Source organism: Gambusia affinis, linkage group LG03 (genome assembly GCF_019740435.1).
Source record: "Gambusia affinis linkage group LG03, SWU_Gaff_1.0, whole genome shotgun sequence".
Classification (NCBI taxonomy): domain Eukaryota; kingdom Metazoa; phylum Chordata; class Actinopteri; order Cyprinodontiformes; family Poeciliidae; genus Gambusia; species Gambusia affinis.
Window position 1 is genome coordinate 1650840 of NC_057870.1, and position 16251 is coordinate 1667090.

General features: G+C 46.7%; 1 protein-coding gene across 1 annotated transcript in view; it reads right to left on the reverse strand.

Annotated features, from left to right (window-relative positions):
- The window catches only part of man1b1b (mannosidase, alpha, class 1B, member 1b), a 50130-nt gene extending 34535 nt beyond the window's left edge, over positions 1 to 15595 (reverse strand). The window contains exons 1-10 of the mRNA XM_044110921.1: positions 15345 to 15595; positions 15186 to 15213; positions 14678 to 14784; positions 13646 to 13754; positions 13378 to 13496; positions 12099 to 12232; positions 11583 to 11692; positions 10778 to 10957; positions 10448 to 10596; positions 9159 to 9347 (exon numbers count right to left, since the gene is read on the reverse strand). Coding sequence (XP_043966856.1) covers positions 9159 to 9347; positions 10448 to 10596; positions 10778 to 10957; positions 11583 to 11692; positions 12099 to 12232; positions 13378 to 13496; positions 13646 to 13754; positions 14678 to 14782 — 1095 coding nt within the window. The 5' untranslated portion in view covers positions 14783 to 14784; positions 15186 to 15213; positions 15345 to 15595. The remainder of the gene's footprint in view (positions 1 to 9158; positions 9348 to 10447; positions 10597 to 10777; positions 10958 to 11582; positions 11693 to 12098; positions 12233 to 13377; positions 13497 to 13645; positions 13755 to 14677; positions 14785 to 15185; positions 15214 to 15344) is intronic.
- Between the last annotated feature and the right edge of the window lie 656 nt (positions 15596 to 16251).

Consider the following 16251-nt stretch of genomic DNA (forward strand, 5'->3'; position numbering starts at 1 on the left):
GCGCCACGCTTGTGTTTAAAACGCCACACGCCGCCACGCTGTGTTTAAAAACGCCGCCACGCCAGGTTGAACGCGCCACGCCAGTGTTTGAACGCCACACGGAACGCTGTGTTTAAAACGCGTCACGCTGTCTTTGAACGCGCCACGCTGTGTTTAAAACGCGTCACGCTGTGTTTAAAACGCGTCACGCTGTGTTTAAAACGCCGCCACGCAACGCCACGCCACGCTGTTTGAACGCGCCACGCTGTGTTTGAACGCCACGCTTTAAAACGCCACACGCCAGGTGTTTAAAACGCCACGCCAGTGTTTAAAACGCGCCACGCTGTGTTTAAAACGCGCCACGCTGTGTTTAAAACGCCACGCGCTGTTTAACGCCACGCTGTGTTTAAAACGTGTCACGCTGTCTTTGAACGCCAGCCACGCCAGTGTTTGAACGCCCACGCTGTGTTTGAACGCCCACGCTGTGTTTGAAACGCGCCACGCGCTGTGTTTGAACGCGCCACGCTGTGTTTAAAACGCCACGCCAGTGTTTAAAACGCCCACGCTGTGTTTGAACGCGCCACGCTGTGTTTAAAACGTCACGCCAGGTGTTTGAAACGCCACGTGTTTAAAAACGCCACGCTGTGTTTAAACGCCACGCCACGCTGTCTTTTGAACGCCGCCACGCTGTGTTTAAAAACGCCACCACGCCAGTGTTTAAAACGCGTCACGCCAGTGAAAACGCCACGCTGTGTTTAAAACGCCACACGCTGTGTTTAAAACGCGCCACGCCAGTGTTTAAAACGCGGCCACGCTGTTTGAACGCCGCCACGCCAGTGTTTAAAACGCCACACGCTGTTTAAAACGCCACGCCAGTGTTTAAAACGCGCCACGCCAGTGTTTAAAACGCCGCCACGCTGTGTTTGAAAACGCGTCACGCTGTCTTTTAACGCTGGCCACGCTGTGTTTAAAAACGCCACGCCAGTGTTTAACGCGCACGCTGTGTTTAAAACGCCACACGCCAGTGTTTGAACGCCACGCTGTGTTTGAACGCTGTGTTTGAACGCCACGCTGTGTTTAAAACGCGCCACACGCTGTGTTTAAAACGCGCCACGCTGTGTTTAAAACGCCACGCTGTGTTTGAACGCGCCACGCTGTGTTAAACGCACGCCAGTGTTTTAAACGCCACACGCTGTGTTTAAAACGCGCCACGCTGTGTTTAACGCCACGCTGTCTTTGAACGCCACGCTGTGTTTGAACGCCGCCACGCTGGTTTAAACGCCACGCTGTCTTTGAAAGCTTCACGCTGTGTTTAAAACGCGTCACGCTGTGTTTAAAACGCGTCACGCTGTGTTTAAAACGCGTCACGCTGTGTTTAAAACGCGTCACGCTGTGTTTAAAACGCGTCACGCTGTGTTTAAAACGCGTCACGCTGTGTTTGAACGCGTCACGCTGTGTTTGAACGCGTCACGCTGTGTTTGAACGCGTCACGCTGTGTTTAAAACGCGTCACGCTGTGTTTGAACGCCGCCACGCCAGTGTCTTTGAACGCCACACGCTGTGTTTAAAACGCGTCACGCTGTGTTTAAAACGCGTCACGCTGTCTTTGAACGCGTCACGCTGTGTTTAAAACGCGTCACGCTGTGTTTAAAACGCGTCACGCTGTGTTTAAAACGCGTCACGCTGTGTTTAAAACGCGTCACGCTGTGTTTAAAACGTGTCACGCTGTCTTTGAACGCGTCACGCTGTGTTTAAAACGCGTCACGCTGTCTTTGAACGCGTCACGCTGTGTTTGAACGCGTCACGCTGTGTTTGAACGCGTCACGCTGTGTTTAAAACGCGTCACGCTGTGTTTGAACGCGTCACGCCAGGCGTTTTGAACGCCACACGCTGTGTTTAAAACGCCGTCACGCTGTGTTTAAACGCCCACGCTGTGTTTGAACGCCACGCCAGTGTTTAAACGCGTCACGCTGTCTTTGAACGCGTCACGCTGTGTTTGAACGCGTCACGCCACGCTGTTTAAAACGCCACACGCTGCTGTTTGAACGCCGCCACGCCAGGTTTAAACGCCGCCACGCCAGTTTAAAACGCCACACGCCTGTGTTTAAAACGCGACGGTGTTTAAAACGCGGCCACGCTGTGTTTAAAACGCGCCACGCTGTCTTTGAACGCCACGCTGTGTTTAAACGCGCCACGCCAGTGTTTAAAAACGCCACGCTGTGTTTGAACGCGTCCACGCTGTGTTTAACGCCACGCTGTGTTTAAAACGCCACGCCAGTTGAACGCCACGCCAGTGTTTAAAACGCGCCACGCTGTGTTTAAAACGCTGTCACGCCGCTGTCTTTGAACGCCGCACGCTGTGTTTGAACGCCACGCCACGCTGTGTTTGAACGCGCCACGCTGTGTTTGAACGCGCCACGCCAGTGTTTAAAACGCCCACGCCAGGTTTAAAACGCCCACGCTGTGTTTAAAACGCACACGCCACCACGCTGTGTTTAAAACGCGTCACGCTGTGTTTAAAACGCGTCACGCTGTCTTTGAACGCTTCACGCTGTGTTTAAAACGCCGCCACGCCAGGTGTTTGAACGCCACGCTGTTTAACGCGTCACTGTTTGAACGCGCCACGCTGTGTTTAAAACGCCACACGCCAGCTGTGTTTAAAACGCGTCACGCTGTGTTTAAAACGCCCACGCCAGTGTTTAAAACGCGCCACGCTGTGTTTAAAACGCCACGCCACGCTGTCTTTGAACGCCACGCTGTGTTTAAAACGCCACACGCTGTGTTTAAAACGCCACGCTGTGTTTGAACGCCACGCCAGTGTTTAAAACGCATCACGCTGTGTTTAAAATGCGTCACGCTGTGTTTAAAACGCGTCACGCGGTGTTTAAAACGCGTCACGCTGTGTTTAAATCGTCACGCCATGTGTTTGAACGCGCCACACGCTGTCTTTGAACGCGCACGCCAGGTGTTTGAAACGCCGCCACGCTGTGTTTGAACGCCACGCTGTTGAACGCGTCACGCTGTGTTTAAAACGCGTCACGCTGTGTTTAAAACGCGACACGCTGTGTTTAAAACGCGTCTCGCTGTGTTTAAAACGCTTCACGCTGTGTTTAAAATGCGTCACGCTGTGTTTGATCGCGTCACGCTGTGTTTGAACGCCGCCACGCTGTGTTTGAAAACGCCGCCACGCTGTGTTTGAACGCCACGCCAGTGTTTAAAACGCCACACGCTGTGTTTGAACGCGCCACGCTGTGTTTAAAACGCGTCACGCTGTGTTTAAAACGCGTCACGCTGTGTTTAAAACGCGTCACGCTGTGTTTAAAACGCGTCACGCTGTCTTTGAACGCGTCACGCTGTGTTTAAAACGCGTCACGCTGTGTTTAAAACGCGTCACGCTGTGTTTAAAACGCGACACGCTGTGTTTTAACGCGCCACGGTGTGTTTAAAACGCGCCACGCCAGTGTTTAAAACGCTCACGCTGTCTTTGAACGCGCCACGCTGTGTTTAAAACGCGTCACGCTGTCTTTGAACGCGTCACGCTGTGTTTGAACGCGTCACGCTGTGTTTAAAACGCGTCACGCTGTGTTTGAACGCGTCACGCTGTGTTTGAACGCGTCACGCTGTGTTTGAACGCGTCACGCTGTGTTTAAAACGCGTCACGCTGTGTTTAAAACGCGTCACGCTGTGTTTGAACGCGTCACGCTGTGTTTAAAACGCGTCACGCTGTCTTTGAACGCGTCACGCTGTGTTTGAACGCGTCACGCTGTGTTTGAACGCGTCACGCTGTGTTTAAAACGCGTCACGCGGTGTTTAAAACGCCACGCTGTTTAACGCGTCACGCTGTGTTTGAACGCGCCACGCTGTGTTTAAAACGCGTCACGCTGTGTTTAAAACGTCACGCTGTCTTTGAACGCGTCACGCTGTCTTTGAACGCGTCACGCTGTCTTTGAACGCGTCACGCTGTGTTTAAAACGCGTCACGCTGTGTTTAAAACGCGTCACGCTGTGTTTAAAACGCGTCACGCTGTGTTTAAAACGCGTCACGCTGTGTTTAAAACGCGTCACGCTGTGTTTAAAACGCGTCACGCTGTGTTTAAAACGCGTCACGCTGTCTTTGAACGCGTCACGCTGTCTTTGAACGCGTCACGCTGTCTTTGAACGCGTCACGCTGTCTTTGAACGCGTCACGCTGTGTTTAAAACGCGTCACGCTGTGTTTAAAACGCGTCACGCTGTGTTTGAACGCGTCACGCTGTGTTTTAACGCGTTACGCTGTGTTTAAAACGAGTCACGCTGTGTTTAAAACGCGTCAGGCTGTGTTTGAACGCGTCACGCTGTGTTTAAACGCGTCACGCTGTCTTTGAACGCGTCACGCTGTCTTTGAACGCGTCACGGTGTGTTTAAAACGCGTCACGCTGTCTTTGAACGCGCCACGCTGTGTTTAAAACGCGTCACGCTGTGTTTAAAACGCGTCACGCTGTGTTTAAAACGCGTCACGCGGTGTTTAAAACGCGTCACGCTGTGTTTAAAACGCGTCACGCTGTCTTTGAACGCTTCACGCTGTGTTTAAAACGCGTCACGCTGTGTTTAAAACGCGTCACGCTGTGTTTGAACGCGTCACGCTGTGTTTTAACGCGTTACGCTGTGTTTAAAACGAGTCACGCTGTCTTTGAACGCGTCACGCTGTGTTTAAAACGCCCACGCCAGGCGTTTAAACGCGTCACGCTGTGTTTGAACGCGTCACGCCAGAAAACGCCACGCTGTCTTTGAACGCAGCGCCACGCTGTGTTTAACGCCACACGCTGTCTTTGAACGCCGCCACGCCAGTTTAAAACGCCACGCTGTCTTTTGAAACGCTGCCACGCCAGGTGTGTTTAAAACGCGTCACGCTGTGTTTTAACGCGTCACGCTGTGTTTAAAACGAGTCACGCTGTCTTTGAACGCGTCACGCTGTGTTTAAAACGCGTCACGCTGTGTTTGAACGCGTCACGCTGTGTTTGAACGCGTCACGCTGTCTTTGAACGCGCCACGCTGTGTTTAAAACGCGTCACGCTGTGTTTGAACGCGTCACGCTGTGTTTGAACGCGTCACGCTGTGTTTAAAACGCGTCACGCGGTGTTTAAAACGCGTCACGCTGTGTTTAAAACGCGTCACGCCAGGTTTAAACGCGGCCACGCGGTGTTTAAAACGCCACACGCTGTGTTTGAACGCCACGCCAGTGTTTAAAACGCGTCACGCCAGTTTAAAACGCGCCACGCTGTGTTTAAAACGCGCCACGCGCTGTGTTTGAACGCGCCACGCTGTGTTTAACGCGCACGCGCTGTGTTTAAAACGGTCACGCTGTGTTTGAACGCCAGCCACGCTGTGTTTAAAACGCCACGCTGTGTTTAAAACGCGTCACGCCAGTTTGAACGCCACGCTGTGTTTAACGCCACGCCACGCTGTGTTTGAACGCGCCACGCTGTGTTTAAAACGCCGCCACGCTGTTTTTGAACGCCACACGCCGTGTTTAACGCCACGCCAGGTGTTTAAAACGCGCCACGCTGTGTTTAAAACGCCACGCTGTGTTTAAAACGCCACGCTGTGTTTAAAACGCGCCACGCTGTGTTTAAACGCCACGCCAGGTGTTTAAAACGCGCCACGCTGTTTGAACGCAGCCACGCCAGTTTAAAACGCGCCACGCTGTTGAACGCCACGCTGTGTTTAACGCGCCACGCTGTGTTTAAAACGCCACACGCTGTGTTTAAACGCGCCACGCTGTGTTTAAAACGCCACGCTGTGTTTAAAACGCACGCTGTCTTTTAACGCCACACGCTGTGTTTAAACGCAGCCACGCTGTGTTTAAACGCGTCACGCTGTGTTTAACGCCGCCACGCTGTGTTTAAAACGCGCCACGCTGTTTAAAACGCCACGCTGTGTTTAAACGCGCCACGCTGTGTTTAAAACGCGGCCACGCCAGTGTTTAACGCAACGCGCCACGCCAGTGTTTAAACGCCACGCTGTGTTTAAACGCCAGTCACGCTGTGTTTAAAACGCGGCCACGCTGTGTGTTAAACGCGTCAAGCTGTGTTTAAAACGCGTCACGCTGTGTTTAAAAAGGCGTCACGCTGTCTTTGAACGCGCCACGCTGTGTTTAAAACGCGTCACGCTGTCTTTGAACGCGCCACGCTGTGTTTAAAACGCGTCACGCTGTGTTTAAAACGCGTCACGCTGTGTTTAAAACGCGTCACGCTGTGTTTAAAACGCGTCACGCTGTGTTTGAACGCGACACGCTGTGTTTAAACGCCACGCTGTGTGAAAACGCCACACGCTGTGTTTAAAACGCCACGCCAGTGTTTAAAACGCGCCACGCTGTGTTTAAAACGCCACGCCAGCTGTGTTTAAAACGCCACACGCTGTCTTTGAACGCCACGCCAGGTGTTTAAAAACGCGCCACGCTGTTTTGAACGCCACGCCAGTGTTTGAACGCCGCCACGCTGTGTTTAAAACGCATCACGCTGTGTTTGAACGCGTCACGCTGTGTTTAAAACGCGCCACGCCAGGCGTTTAAAACGCCACGCTGTGTTTAACGTCACGCTGTTTGAACGCCACGCCAGTGTTTAAAACGCGTCACGCTGTCTTTGAACGCCGCCACGCCTGTGTTTAAAAACGCGCCACGCTGTTTAAAACGCGCCACGCCAGGTGTTTAAAACGCCGCCACGCTGTGTTAAACGCGTCACGCTGTGTTTAAAACGCGTCACGCTGTCTTTGAACGCGTCACGCTGTGTTTAAAACGCGTCACGCTGTGTTTGAACGCGTCACGCTGTGTTTGAACGCGTCACGCTGTGTTTGAACGCGTCACGCTGTGTTTGAACGCGTCACGCTGTGTTTGAACGCGTCACGCTGTGTTTGAACGCGTCACGCTGTGTTTAAAACGCGTCACGCTGTGTTTAAAACGCGTCACGCTGTGTTTGAACGCGCCACGCTGTGTTTAAAACGCGCCACGCCAGTGTTAAAACGCCACGCTGTGTTTTGAACGCCCACGCTGTGTTTAAAACGCCACGCCAGTGTTTAAAACGCGCCACGCTGTGTTTAACGCGCCACGCTGTGTTTAAAACGCGTTACGCTGTGTTTAACGCCACACGCTGTCTTTTGAACGCCGACGCTGTGTTTAAAACGCGTCACGCTGTCTTTGAACGCGTCACGCTGTGTTTAAAACGCGTCACGCTGTCTTTGAACGCGCCACGCTGTGTTTAAAACGCGTCACGCTGTCTTTGAACGCGCCACGCTGTGTTTAAAACGCGTCACGCTGTGTTTGAACGCACGCCAGGCGCTTTAAAACGCGCCGCTGTTTGAACGCCGCCACGCTGTGTTTAAAACGCCGCCACGCTGTGTTTAAAACGCCACGCCAGTGTTTAAAACGCGCACGCTGTGTTTGAACGCGTCACGCCAGTGTTTGAACGCAGCCACGCTGTGTTTAAAACGCGTCACGCTGTCTTTGAACGCGTCACGCTGTGTTTAAAACGCGTCACGCTGTGTTTAAAACGCGTCACGCTGTGTTTGAACGCGTCACGCTGTGTTTTAACGCGTCACGCTGTGTTTAAAACGAGTCACGCTGTCTTTGAACGCGTCACGCTGTGTTTAAAACGCGTCACGCTGTGTTTGAACGCGTCACGCTGTGTTTGAACGCGTCACGCTGTCTTTGAACGCGTCACGCCAGGTGTTTAAAACGCCACGCTGTGTTTAAAACGCACACGCCAGGTGTTTAAAAACGCGCCACGCTGTGTTTAAAACGCCACGCTGTGTTTAAAACGCCACGCTCGTGTTTAAAACGCGCCACGCCAGGCTGTTTAACGCCGTCACGCTGTGTTTAAAACGCCACACGCTGTCTTTGAACGCGCCACGCCAGGTTTAACGCCGCACGCTGTGTTTAAAACGCGTCAGCGCTGTGTTTAAAACGCGCCACGCTGTGTTTAAAACGCCCACGCTGTGTTTAAAACGCCATTTAACGCCACACGCTGTGTTTAAAACGCGCCACGCCAGTTTGAACGCCACGCTGTCTTTGAACGCGTCACGCTGTGTTTAAAACGCGTCACGCTGTCTTTGAACGCGTCACGCTGTGTTTAAAACGCGTCACGCGGTGTTTAAAACGCGTCACGCTGTGTTTAAAACGCGTCACGCCAGGTTTTAAAACGCCACGCGGTGTTTAAAACGCCCACGCTGTCTTTGAACGCCACGCTGTGTTTAAAACGCCGCCACGCTGTGTTTAAAACGCGCCACGCTGTGTTTGAACGCTGCCACGCTGTGTTTAAAACGCCACGCTGTGTTTAAAACGCCACACGCTGTGTTTAAAACGCCCACGCTGTGTTTAAACGCGGCCACGCTGTTTAACGCGCCACGCTGTGTTTAACGCCACACGCTGTGTTTAACGCCACGCTGTGTTTTGAACGCCACACGCCAGTGTTTAAAACGCCACGCCAGGCTGTTTAAACGCCACGCTGTGTTTAAAACGCCACGCTGTGTTTAAAACGCCACGCTGTGTTTAACGAACGCTTTAAAACGCCACGCTGTGTTTAAAAACGCCACGCCAGTGTTTGAACGCGCCACGCTGTGTTTAAAACGCGTCGCTGTTTAAAACGCACGCTGTGTTTAACGCGCCACGCTGTGTTTAAAACGCAGCCACGCTGTGTTTAAAACGGCACGCTTTTAACGCGTCACGCTGTGTTTAAAACGCGTCACGCTGTGTTTAAAACGCGTCACGCTGTGTTTAAAACGCGTCACGCTGTGTTTAAAACGCGTCACGCTGTCTTTGAACGCGTCACGCTGTGTTTAAAACGCGTCACGCTGTGTTTAAAACGCGTCACGCTGTGTTTAAAACGCGTCACGCTGTGTTTAAAACGCGTCACGCTGTGTTTAAAACGCGTCACGCTGTCTTTGAACGCGTCACGCTGTGTTTAAAACGCGTCACGCTGTGTTTGAACGCGTCACGCTGTGTTTAAAACGCGTCACGCTGTGTTTAAAACGCGTCACGCTGTGTTTATTACCACATAGGATCACACAGGATCATTCACAAATGATGATTAAAAAGTTACCCGGTGTTACCCGGCGTGCGCATTACGCACTGCGTTACCCTGTGGTTCCCCATGGAAGCCAGTGTGTGTGTGCATGCATGTTGAAAGCAGGCAGATCAGAGTGATGGGCTACCTGGTACTGAGGGTCCTGGGTGAGCCGGCTGAGCTCCCTGAACTCCAACTGAATGCTTGTAACTTCAGCCACAGTGCTGTCAGAGGTCCATCGAGGCGGGTGGGCGGTGCCTTTCCCGATGTTTACATCAGAGTAGGGAATCTTGGACTGTGTGTTGAAGGCTGGCATCAGCCTGGAGCCAACGTCTTTCTGTGGAAGTACAGTGGCTTTTATATACAGCTACTGTATATAAAAGTGGCTGTATATATAAGCCACTTTTATATACAGCCACTGTATATAAACAGCTAACATCACACTGAGCTAACATTAAAGGAATACTGATGACTTGTTATTTGTCATTCTGCATTAACTGTGGCAGAAAAGATCAATGTGATGTAACTAGTGCAAAGTTAATAGGAACATTATGCTTGAGGATAATTATGACCGCTTTTCACAGTGAAGTAGGTGACGCCACCCTACATGCCAAGTACATTTGATTTTCTACAGGACTTTTAGGCGTTTATTTTGAATAATTGGACACATACAGTTTAACATGTTAATTGCATTTTTTTTAAATATACCAAAAATATTAAGTGAATGCATGTAACAGCACTTTATTCCTACAGATTACAAACTAATATTTTAGTTGTTGAGCTGAGATATCTATTTATTATTGATTAATTTAGCAGCAAAAAGGGTTTTTTAATTCCAAACCTTTAATCCACAGTGCAAAAATGCAATTTATTTTGATTAATTAATTACCGACACTGCTATTAACTTCATGAAGTAATTTTAAATTGAATCCCACAGCTAAATTAATTGTGATTTTTTTTTTTCCGAAAAAGAATTCACTAAAATGCTTTCTAAATTAATGTGGCAGAATGCATAAGTAAGCAGGTACTGTTTGATAAGACCAGATGGACAATTGAATGGAACCAGTGAATAAAGTAGTCTGTCTGATAAAGAGTAAGCATTTTTTTAGAGCCATTTGTGCAGCATCAACTTTAGACCCAATATAATGACAGATTAATAATCATTAAGACTGTTACACACTTTTCAATGCAACTTTTTAACATTGCAATACATACCACAAAATATAGTGATAAAGTTTCCAAAAAGCCTATCCAGAGTATTGTGGATAAATGTATATTACAATCAAGAAGTGTTTTTACTCTTTTTGGCTATGCAGGCATCAACCAGCTTTATTTTGAAAAACAGTCAGATAATCCACTAGTTTCAGGCAGGTGACATGCTCAGTGAGAAATGGACAGATTATTGCATCAGTGTGGATTCCAGATGCGGGGACTCACAGCTTTGTCCAGAAAGAGGTTGTCTCCGGTCAGGTGGTAGGTGCTCAGCAGGCCTCCCAGAATCCGGATGGTAGTTTCAAACAGATTAACATCAACATTTTTGTTGAAGGTGAGCTCTGAGGCAACCCATTCCCTGGCTTCTTCAAACTCTGAAAGTTTATGAAAGTAGTTGGAAAGGTTTCCATGGAAGACATTCCTCCTTACAAGCAAATACAAAGTTTCTGATCAGTAGTTTCTTACGGTTTAAAAAGCAGTTTTCAAAGACTAGAAGCTAAAAACCAATGGAGTGATTTCTGGTGCAGAGCAAAGGTGATGTAGATGTCAGTATACCCTGCTTGAGCTCCAGGATCCACATGGTGTCCAGGGCATCGATCAGCGTGAGGCCAAGCCCGAACCACTCGCTGTAGGACCTGGAGACGGGCCGGAGCTCGTCGTGGCCCCAGGCATATTCTTTGTAACCTTTCCAGGCATGTCTGAAAGATTCCCGCACTGCCTCCATCCGCTCTGTCTCTGGAACACACAACCCACAGTTCACTGGTGCATAAATATCACAAAGTAGAAACATGCCTTCATTACTTTGTAAGGCTTTTTTTTTAAATATCTAGGAAAAGGCATAAATAGAAAAAAAATTAAATACGCATGTATATTAGTAATCTAGCACTGGTGATAACATTGGTACATATTGTAAAGATGATGTCAGGTACGATATACGTCTGTTTTCTTCTTCCTTCTTTTTCTCATCTGTGCTTCTATCCCTCTGTAATGTGGTGGAATGTTTTATTATGTGGTAATATATTACTTACACTTCATTGATCTGATGGTCATGTTATGTCTGTATTCTAAATGTTTATGAACAAAATAAACCACTGGTTGAACACCCAAGCTTAGATGTTGCTTTCTGCAGCTACATGGCAGTCAGACTGCCTCTCCTGTGTTTTGGATTCTTATTCTTGGTATAATAGGATCATTTTCTTGAAATTTTTCAGACAACAATTATTGCGCTGTATACTTATATTTAAAATATCTATATTGTGCTCATTAATATTGAGGACATTACATTTGCATTAACATCTATCGTGTTAAAAATGCTTAATAATTTATATTCTACATTGCAGGGGATAAAACCAAAAACTACCTAAAACTTTTGACTGGTTGATATTCCGGTTTCCAGGAGAGTCCTCCTTGTTTTCTCCATCTTTGGCACCTTCTGTGGCCTGGACAGTGTCGATCACCGCCCCACGCCAGCTAAAGGCATCAGAAATTTAGAAAAACAAAACATGCATTTCTACTTCCAAATTAACAGACAATGTCAGTTATATTTCAACATAGTAAACACAATATAATGTTGTCTGAATGGCATCAAAGGACAATGCGGTTTAAGGTTGCCACCTGTCAGAAATAAAGGTAAGGGATGCCCACCACGGTAGGGTCACCATGGTGGGGTGCCCGCAGAAGTGGTACAATTTTTATTTTCTTTTTTTTTAACCCCACCAGGGGGTCTTTTGTGACCCCCTGGTAGCATGTTATTTGCTAACAACAAATAATATGGGACGACTAAGTATCATACGGGACAGGTGGCAACCCTAACGCACTACAAACCTGAAACCTGTGGAATGAGAGCAGCTGTTGTAACCACACTGGTAACTCTTACCTGATGACTCTCTCCTCCTCTCCCTCCTTCTTGATGTCAGCTGCCTTGACTTCAGACAGGATATTAGATGCGTTTCCTTTCTTCTGAAGACGGTTTGGAAGCACAGGAGGACCTCTCTTATTCGATAATTTCCTCTGCCAAATGACAGCACAAGCAACAACAATCAGCAAATTATATCTAAATGTATTTTTCAATACATCGAGATCCAGACCTGGACGTCAAAACCTAACCAGACCCCTGAACACATGATGTTCAAATGTTATTCATTTATGTACAGACATTTTTGGGCATTCTTTAAATTATTTACAAAACATGGAATCTCTCATAATTCCCTGATATCAAGTAGAAAAAGATATGTAGCAGTTTTTGAAGAATTTTGGCCGTTGCTTCCTGGTACCTGACCAGGTGGGGTCAGCTCAGCTCTCATCGCCACACAGACAGAAAACAAGGTCAGCCGTGACAAAAAGGCTCACTGAACCACTGAAGTCATCCATGAAAGTAAAAAAAAAAAAGAGCTAATAGAATCTAAGAATCTAATAGAAAAGTTTAAGACAGAAAAACACCTGAGCAGATTCAACCATTTCTGGTAAAGCTGGGGAATCATTGACTGGGGGCTAAGAAGACTAGCTGCCATGTATTGAAGATGCCTGTCAAAGATGAAAGAAATAAAAATGAAGATAGGTCCTATTCATTATGCACAAGGTTTAATCAGTACTTTTTCAGACATATTTTGATGGCAAGCTAAACTCTAAACATCTTTATTTTGCTCCTAATTGTTTTATTCATTCTATGAAAACATGACAAGAAAACACTTTTAAAAGCCCTCAGTGATCTGCTGAACTCTCAGCACCTTCTTATATTTAGTGAAAGTTGAATAACAGTATTGCTGAATTAGTTTTCCCAAACTTCAGAATTCCACATGTTTTGGATTAATAAATATGGTTAGACTAGAAAAGGTGGAATTTCAGAAAAAATTTAATAGAATTCAGAAAATAATAAGACAGATTTTGTAGGGCTGTGGAATTATGTTCAAATCAAACACTAAAGTGCTTAAGTATGAACATTCCTCAATGTTTCCACTGATGATTTCGTAAAAAAACAATAAATATTTTCACAAAGGGTACTAGATTTTGGAGTTTATCAATATCATGGTCTCATTGGTTTTCTTTTCAATATTTAAATATTGAATATTTTATTTTTGCTTAAGTGCTCTAGTGAAAGTGCTATTCTTTTTGAGTGAAGTCTTTAGGTATGCTGTGAAAAATGTCAGCTCTGTAACCTGAGAGGGCTGTTCAGCCAGCGGATCTTGGCCCTGTTTGACAGGCTCCGGCAGCACATGAGGTTTGATGGGTTTCAGAAGGATGTTACTCTCCGTCTCCTGCTCTCTCACCGTAAAACCTTGAAACAAGCAAAACAACAATCAGTATTTACTGTAAAAAAAGACCAGTTTATTGTTCAGTAAACATTCAACAATGACAGCTCATCAAAAGCACCAACAACGAGCTCAAAAGCAAAAGGTTATCCTGTCAACATACAGGAAAACTTACCTCGGAGCTGCTTGGTAACAGAAGAATAGGAAGCCAGGCCACAGATGAAAAGCAGTACAAGCATGAAGAGGAAAAGACTCCGCTGTAGCCTGGACAGCTGCTTCCATTTCTGAAGACACACAGAAAGGGAATCTCACTGAGACTGAGGATGGTTAGTGACTCAACATGTACCGTCTGCTTGCAGAATCTGAAATGCTGAACAGTTTCACACTGTGAAAATAACACAATATTTTCCCATCTACTACTTTACAATGACTAAAGTGTCACTATCATGATAAAACCACTCACAAGATTTATAAAGATGAACTACTTTATAAATCGCAAGATTTATAAAGTCCACAGAATGACTTTTGTGTCATTCTGTGGACACAAAAGTTTTTAATAATAAATATTTCTCTCAGGCAGCTATAAATCCCAAAGCATTTCAGAGCGTCGCTGTTTTCGTCTGTAGTAAATGAAACACTGGTGCAAACTTTCGACGTAATCAGAGTAAGTCAACCTGTAAACAACCAAGGATGAGAAACAGAGGAAGTTGTGAGCAACTTCAGCAAAGACTTGTGCAATTTATCCAGAGTTTTGTAAGAAGAAGCTGGATGGAGTGATGAAGAAGAGAGAGCTAGAACTACTGAAATACTGCAACCCTACTTTTTCAGGTGATGATGATGATGACTAATGTTTCTGGGGAGGAAAGGTCCTAGGGTGAAGGGTTGCAGCTGGGAATCTGAACGAAATCACTGATTGGCAATAAGCAGATCTTTGTATATGATAATTATTCAGCTTTAATTCAAAAGTAGTTCTGCATGTGTTCCAACATATTAATGTTTAGTAACTGGCTTCCCTTTGCCTCCTACTTCCAAGTTTAGAGTCAGAGGCCTCTTTAGACCTATGGTAAGTTAAAGAAGATCCTTCCTGTCCACAGCATCATCATCCAGGACTCTGAAGATACTTGGATCACAATAACTAGAACAATATTTGATTTGACCGGACACAGAACAGAACGGATGGCTTTCCCATCAGAAGGAAGCGACCTACCCTCCAGTACGACTGTCTCCTCCACTGCTTGCCATTATTGTAGCTCCCAGGCTGTTGTCCAGTGAAGTGGATAGACACGTAGTCCGGCCGGCTGGGCGCGTGCATATCTGGAACCAAGCATTGACACAAGAGGCGTGGCGATAATATTCATCCAAACAGGGAAACAAAATTCATATCAAGAATCAGGCATGGGACGCATGAGCGACAACGTCAAATGTCATTAACATAAAAAACAAAACAAAAACAAATATTTGAGCAAAGTCTAGTAGTTTTCATGACTCTAATATATGACGCTTCGTACTCTTAGCTTTAATGTATTGGTAGTTAGCATAGCACAGCTAGCTCAGTATAACAGCTATGTATCAGCAGTCTAGTTTGTCGGGGGTAACTCTGTGTGAAAGGAACACTGTTAGAATGACTGTAAGGTTGAGACGGGGTGGCCACTAGACACTAGACACAGGGCCACCCCTTTAAGTTTCTCAATTAAAGCTTTTTCGACTTTACTTACCAACTGTGGACCGAGCATAACCCGAGGCCTACACACACCAAAGGTAAACAAAGGAGCTCTTTGTAAGTACAGCACAGTCACCATTCCTACACCATTACTCCGTTCAAGAGTTTAGAGGTTAACAACACATAAACAGGTGTAAAACTATTGTTCACTTACTTTTTAAACCGTACAGCCCTCACAAATCCACCAGTCACATCCGTCGGTGTTTCAGTGGCAAACAGCCCGTTGTTGACAAAGTAAGTTCGGAGGTCTTTTCATATCCAACGTTGTTTAGAAAATACACAAGCTAAACAGCTGTGCAAAAACAAGTTTAATTTCATGCAACAGGAAATGCAGCTGTTGACTGCATGTCACCCACTTCCAGCTGTAAATGAGATGCAGCTCACGTAGATTGTTACCATGCTGCGTTCAAATACCCGTCAGTAAAACGGAACATTCAATGACTTTGACAAGTTGCTTACCTTACTGAACTGAAATAATGTGAGACATTCCCTTAAATTTATCATCGCAGTGTAAATAACAGCATAAAAAACGGCTCTTTTTGCAGGTTGTATGGCAAGGTTGCTGTTCCCTGATGTTGCTGTTGCCTTTCAACAAGGAGGAGGAATCCAGGACGGCTGTGTGATGTTTCTACTGAATCCCAGTTGACTCAACATGGAGTTTGCATGTCCTTTCAAAGGATGTGCGGGTTCTGCGGGTATAAGTGTGTGTGTGCGACTGTGGCTGTATGGTAGAGTAGTCGTCTTGCAATTGGATGGTTGTAGGTTAGATTCCAGCTTTCTCCTGCCACATGTCGATGTGCTTCTGGGCACCCCAAATTGCCTACCGATCTGCGTATCGGTGTATAAATACGTGTGCGGAGGGGTGAATATGACTAGTGTAAAGCGCTTGGAGTGGTTAAAATGACTGGAAAAGTTCAGTCCATTTACCATTTATTCATATATGTTTGTCCCATATGACAGCGAGAGAGACAGCAACAGGATAACAGGACATTTCTACCTATAAAATTGATGAGAATACTGAAACTAGTGAAGGGGGCAACAGCGCAAAAGCTATGAGTTAC